The sequence below is a fragment of the Sinocyclocheilus anshuiensis genome, unplaced genomic scaffold (assembly GCF_001515605.1).
Source record: "Sinocyclocheilus anshuiensis isolate Anshui unplaced genomic scaffold, SAMN03320099.WGS_v1.1 scaffold454, whole genome shotgun sequence".
NCBI classification, from domain to species: Eukaryota; Metazoa; Chordata; class Actinopteri; order Cypriniformes; family Cyprinidae; genus Sinocyclocheilus; species Sinocyclocheilus anshuiensis.
In genome coordinates, this window is record NW_015548217.1 from 1,230,074 (window position 1) to 1,236,720 (window position 6,647).

Genomic DNA, 6,647 nt, shown 5'->3' on the forward strand with positions numbered 1-6,647 from the left:
AAACCGGCTTTTTTGACAAAACGTGTTTAGGGTTCAGATCGCGCTATATGTGGAGAATAATGCACGGCAATCTGCTCATTTTTTGGAAAGTGGCGTTTATCGGTTTTTGCAAATGAACTCTTCATATATATATATATATATATTTATTAGGGGCGTCCATTGCTATGGCGCATTGTCTGTCTTGTTTCCAGGACACAGACCTGGTTCCCAGTGACATCGCGGCTGGTCTGGCTCTTCTGCATCAGGAACAGGACAAAATGGAGCACTGCAGGGACCCTGATGAGGTCCTGTCCCACAGCCCGTCCTCCCCTATAGTGAGTCTTTATCACTGCAGTAGCTGATGGATGTACAGTGTAGCTTGTGCATTGGGTGAGCTCACACCTCCTGTGTTTTTCTCAGAGGGAGGATCTGGAGGTTGAGCTTGAGAAAGCCGCTCACTTTATGCAGTTTGCAGCGGCTGCATACGGGTGGCCTCTATACGTCTACTCGAACCCGCTCACGGGCTTCTGCAAACTCAGCGGAGACTGGTGTGTATGACATTTGCCAGCTGAACCCTAACAGTGTTAAATGCAGAGCTGCACTCATTTGAATCTGCGTTTCAGCTGTCGAAGCCGTCAGGCGGAGTACGATCTGGTCGGAGGAGACACCCTGGGCTGCCATTTCACCTCCATCTTACAGAGCACAGGCCTGCAGTACAGAGACTTCATCCACATCAGCTTTCATAACCAGGTGACGTCTCGCGTGACTCCAGTGTACTTCAGAATGCCTATGTTTCGAATACAATATGCGACCCTGGAGCACAAAAGCAGTCTTAAGTCGCTGGGGTATGTACAGCTTATTTATTAAGCTTTCAGATGATGTATAAATCTCAATTTCAAAAAATTGACACTTATGACTGGTTTTGTGGTCCATGGTCACATATATCGAAATAAACATGATATGGCTTTGTGATTTTTTTTAAATTGCGCAGGCTGTGATTTCATTACATAAATCCACAGTTTTTAGAATGAAGCATGACATTTACAGACACGTGGTTCATGATTCTATGTTTCAGTGGGGCTTTATTCTGAAACCAGTGGGGATTTTCTCTTTTATTTGCTGGCTACCCATCAAAATAAAAGTTTGATTTACCATTTGAAAATCAAGAAATAAGATGTATATTAGTATTTACAGCAAATTAAAATATGTTATTATCCCTTGTGCTTCCTTAGAGACATTTTTTATCTTTTTCATTTTTTTTAATATAAATTTTGTAAAAAATTTGTATTTTTATTGGAATTTTAATTTCACCCTCATTTATTCTCATGAATCTAGGGCGATTAATCGCATTCAAAATAAAAGTTGATGTTTACATACAATGTGTTTGCACTGTGTATATATAAATACACACACATGTATGAATATATTTAAAAAAATATTTGTATGTATATACTTATATTTATACTAGTATATAATTTATATTATATATAAATATGAATATTTTATATATAAATCGAACATATTTTTCTATAATATATACGTGTGTGTGTGTATATATATATATATATATATATACATAATAAATATAGACAGTACACACACATAGTATGTATACATTTTTTACAGTAAAATTGTAAAAAATAAATAAATAAAAATTTGTAAAGCCAACAGAATGATTAATTTTATTGTAATAAAAATAATCTAAAAAAATTAAGTAATAATAAAAGTTTTATTATTTTTCAGATTATTTGTATTACAATAAAAACATTTTTATTTTTTTTTACAATTTTACTCTTTTCTTCTCAGGTTTGGCCTGTGGAACATGTACTCATAAATAGGTTTTTTTTTTTTTTTTTAATCTGACACAAAAAAAACCAATAATGCATAAAAATTAGTGTTGTTGCTGATCATTGACAAATCCAAGACTGTAATAACTACCAAAGATTTTTTGGAATTTTGATCAGAACTGATGTTGATACAAAGATTAATAATATAATATTTTTAGTACTGTTTTTTTTTACATGGACATTTTTGCCATCTAAGAACCACTGTGTAACTTTTTTTAAATTGACTCATAAGGGTTGTTATTACTGTATTATTTTATTTAATAATAATCACAATACAATCATAATAACTATTACTTTATAAGCATATTGAATTGGTTAAAAACAGTGGGAATGTGGCCTATAAAAACTCAAGTAGAACGAGATTGATTTTTAAACTCTATTTACTTATAGGGCTTGAGGATATCACAATGTCAGTTTTTCAAATATTGTGCAGGCCAACCTACAGCAGTGTCTGTTTACTCTGTAGATCTACGAGATTCCGTTTTACGTGGCGCTAGATCACAAGAGAGAGGCGGTCCTGGTCGCTGTGAGGGGAACGCTGTCGCTGAAGGTGAGTTCAGGCATCAGTTCTACACTGATAATGATCAGAGAAAGCAAGCGTGTGTGATCTGCAGGTGTGTTTGTGCTGGACTGACGGTCAGGCTGTTATTTCCCTAAACAAATCACACTCTTGACGCTTGCCAGTCGTTCCCGAGCTGACCTTTTATTCGCTGCTGTCGAGGTCATTTCATTTTCAAATGAGCCATTTCATAGAGTTTGCATAAAGTCTCGATATTAGTGTTTTCCTGGGCTTTTACTATCGCTCATATTTAGGGTTGAGAGTTACTAATCCTGTGCTGTTTATGCCACAGGTGTAATGATTCCTCTGATCGTGTGGCTTTCTGAGGAGAGCTGTGATATATTAGAAAATATGCATTTATTTACATGTGCATTATTCTACCCCCCCCCCATATTTTTTACCTTTAAATTACTTCTTTTTGTTGTTGTTGTGTAACGCTCACTTAAAGTTAATCTCTTACATTTTATAATATGATTTAATTTGTTTACTTAACTGCATTAGTTAACATGAACTAACAATGACAGCAGTTAATTAGAATTTTTAAACATACTTTTTTTAAATTTAAAAACAAATGTATAACAGATGTTTAGTTAACCCATTTTACCTATCATAAAAAGTTGTTTTTATTAAATGATAAATAAATATAATGTAAATAAAAATCCATCTGTCCATCCGTCCGTCCGTCCGAATCTAATTATATACAGTTTTGGTGAAATAAATATACATTTTTCATACTGTTCGTAATGTTTTGATGCCTAAATCCACTTGTAGCATTTAAAACAATTTTTAAAAACAAGTTAATTAGTTATTACGCTGTGAAATAATATAATTTTTTTTATATGTATTAATGAATATTAAAAAAAGAGTAATAAATTATGTATAAATAAAAAAATAAAAAAATGGATAAACAATGGACAATTAATCTTTATAATAACACTGATTAATTAGCGAATCTTGTAATAAATACAAATTTTTCATAATGTCGTGCTGCCTAAATCCATTTGTGGCATTTAAAAGGTTGATTTTAGTTGTTTAACGTTTTATTTATTTAGAAAAAACAGCGTGGAATTATTTATTGATTATTGCCTAAAACGTGAGATTAATCATTGGCATTGAGTTTTAATATGAGTTTTCAGTGGAATCCGCTCTATCAGCCTGATCTCTCTGTATTACAGTGGAATTGATGTGGTTTTGTGTTTGTGTGTGTTTTCAGGATGTGTTGACGGATCTCTCGGCTGAATGTGAGAATCTGTCTGTCGAAGGCGTTTCAGGAACCTGCTACGCTCACAAGGTGACAAAATCACGTACATCTATCTCAACATTAAAATCATCAAAACAATACACCCACTACATCAGTTATGAAGCACGATCTCTCTCACTGAATGCTTATGTTTGCTGGAATGTCTCTCTATCGCAGGGCATTTGTCAAGCTGCACATTACATCTACAAGAAACTAGTGAACGATGGGATTCTGAGTCAGGCGTTCAACATCGCACCTGTGAGAGCGGTTCTGCTGCACTTTCATTATCCAGCAGGAGAATCAGCAGCCGAATGAAGGTTTGTCTTGTGCTTGTGTGCAGGAGTATAAGCTGGTGATCACCGGTCACAGTCTGGGAGCAGGAGCGGCGTCTCTGCTGGCCGTTCTCCTGCGCAGCACACATCCCACACTCGAGTGCTACGCCTTCTCTCCACCAGGGGGCCTGATGAGGTAAAGCAGCGGCTCATTCACATACAGCCAGTGTTGGGAAGGTTACTTTGGAATAGTCCTGCCAAACGATTAATCACGATTAATCACATCCAAAAATAAAAGTTTTTGTAGACCGAACACACATATACTATGTAAACAAATACTTTTATTTTTGATGCGATTAATCGCGATTATTTGTTTGACAGCACTACTACGGAAATGTAATTAATAGCTTACAGATTACAAGTTACCCTATTTAAAATGTAATAAGTAGTGTAACTATTTCTGTTACTTATTAAAGTAATGTAACTGATTACATTTGATTACTTTTCTAAATTTCTCAGTAGCCCCTCACTGCAGAACACAAGATCCTGGGGGGCGTGGTGGGATCCACATCTAGGGGGTGGAGATTGGTAGGTTTAGGGGTGGAGATGGGTAGGTTTGGGGTGGAGACGGGTGGGTTTAGGGGTGGAGACGGGTGGGTTTAGGGGTGGAGACGGGTAGGTTTAGGGGTGGAGACGGGTGGGTTTAGGGGTGGAGACGGGTGGGTTTAGGGGTGGAGACGGGTGGGTTTAGGGGTGGAGACGGGTGGGTTTAGGGGTGGAGACGGGTGGGTTTAGGGGTGGAGACGGGTGGGTTTAGGGATCAGGGGGTGGAGACGGGTAGCAACCACGCCCCCTGGATCTTGTGTTCTGAAGTGAGGACCATCTCCAATTTCTAACAAATATTTTCAACTGTTAATCATTTTTAAACATTTAAACCAGGCAGGGTTAACAATAGTACTCAGCACTGATTACTGTCAGACTTTCACTGCCTTTTACTTTGAGGTCATTGAGATCAAGGTCTTGACAGTCCTAAAATTCAATGCTAAAACACTTGCAGCCCTTTTACAGAGCACAGTTTGCTATTATCATTGTACACATCCAAAGAAACATGACGTAGTATTTTGTCAGTAAACAGCACATTTTTAGCTCGTCTACTCTCTCTCCTCAGTAAAGCGCTGGCCGATTACTCGAAGCAGTTTGTCGTGTCGGTGGTGCTGGGAAAAGATCTCGTACCCAGGTGAGATTTAGTCAAACGGCCACAATGTCATCAGTCCAATGCTCCACCTTATCTTGCAGATCTCCTCGTAAGACATGTTCCCTCTAGATCACTTAGATCCAGTGATCTGGCACTCTTAACAGTGCCCCGAACTAGATCTAGGCTCAAGGGTGATAGTGCGTTTGCGGTGAGCGGTCCAAATCTGTGGAATAAGTTGCCACTAGCTATTAGAACGGCACCGACTCTGGCTATTTTTAGATCCAAATTAAAAATTCATTTACTCTCTATGGCATTTTAAAATGGGTGTTGCTTTAGGATTGTATTATTTTTTAACGCTATTTACTATTATCATGTTGATGTGTTATTTTCTATGTTTACCTTGTAAAGCACTTTGGGCAACTGAGTTGCATTTATATAGTGCTATATAAAGAAAAAATAAAAATGCTTAAAGATGCTTGCTTGATTTCATTTGTATGCATAAAAGTGTGGCTAACTTTAGAGAGCCTGTTTCTGGCTCCTTTTTTATCACTTCTATTTGTATAATCTGGTTCGTATCACTTCCTCAAATTGTGCTCATTTTGTTTCTGTAGATTGAGCATCCCTAACATGGAAGACTTGAAAAGAAGATTACTAAAAATGGTTTCTAACTGCAGTAAGCCAAAGGTAAGATCGTTCACTCAGTGTAAATCAGACACTCTGCCTGCCTATACTCTATCAGTGATACGTTTCTGTCTCTCAGTATAAGATCCTAATGCACGGCTGCTGGTACGAGCTGTTTGGAGGAACTCCTGATGATTTCCCTACGGAGCTGGAGAACCGGCGGGAGGAGGTGCTTAGCCAGCCGCTGCTAGGCGAGGAGAGTCTGTTAGTTCAGCGCTCAAACACCTACCAGAGCCTGTCATCCGACGACTCGCCCTCCCACCCCACACACCTGCCCCTGTACCCGCCGGGACGCATCCTGCACATCACTGAGGACGGGCCCGCTCGCAGGTCAGCACACACGCCAGGGATGCGTGATTTGATCAGACTTAAAGGGATAGTTCACATAAAAATTACAATTCTGTCATCAATTACTCACCCTCATGTTGTTCCAAACCCGTAAGACCTTCGTTCATCTTCGGAACACAAATGAAGATATTTTTGATGAAATCCGAGAGCTCTCTGACCCTCCCATAGACAGCAAGGATCCTAACACGATCAAGGCTCAGAAACGTAGCAAGGACATCGTTAAAATAATCCATGTGACCTCAGGGATTCATCCGTAATTTTACGAAGCTACGAGAATATTTTTGTGCAAAGAAAACTAAAATAACGACTTTATTCAACAATTCGTCTCCGCCGCGTTACCCACGTATGTACGCGGATACATTGTTTACGTTCAGATCAAAGCATAAACAACGTATCTGCGTACATACATTGCATACGTATGTGATACTCTCCAAAATGGTGCCATTTCAATTTACTGACCCAAACAGTAATTTATATATATATATATATATATATATATATATATAGGAATGTATTTATTAAGGAT

At 37.9% G+C, this 6,647-nt stretch overlaps 1 protein-coding gene across 1 annotated transcript in view; it reads left to right on the top strand.

Annotated features, from left to right (window-relative positions):
- daglb (diacylglycerol lipase, beta) overlaps positions 1–6,647 on the top strand; it is an 11,395-nt gene that overhangs the window by 2,899 nt on the left and 1,849 nt on the right. The window contains exons 5-14 of the mRNA XM_016440845.1: positions 192–314; positions 400–527; positions 603–729; positions 2,293–2,376; positions 3,599–3,676; positions 3,803–3,883; positions 3,966–4,093; positions 5,066–5,134; positions 5,704–5,776; positions 5,853–6,103. Coding sequence (XP_016296331.1) covers positions 192–314; positions 400–527; positions 603–729; positions 2,293–2,376; positions 3,599–3,676; positions 3,803–3,883; positions 3,966–4,093; positions 5,066–5,134; positions 5,704–5,776; positions 5,853–6,103 — 1,142 coding nt within the window. The remainder of the gene's footprint in view (positions 1–191; positions 315–399; positions 528–602; positions 730–2,292; positions 2,377–3,598; positions 3,677–3,802; positions 3,884–3,965; positions 4,094–5,065; positions 5,135–5,703; positions 5,777–5,852; positions 6,104–6,647) is intronic.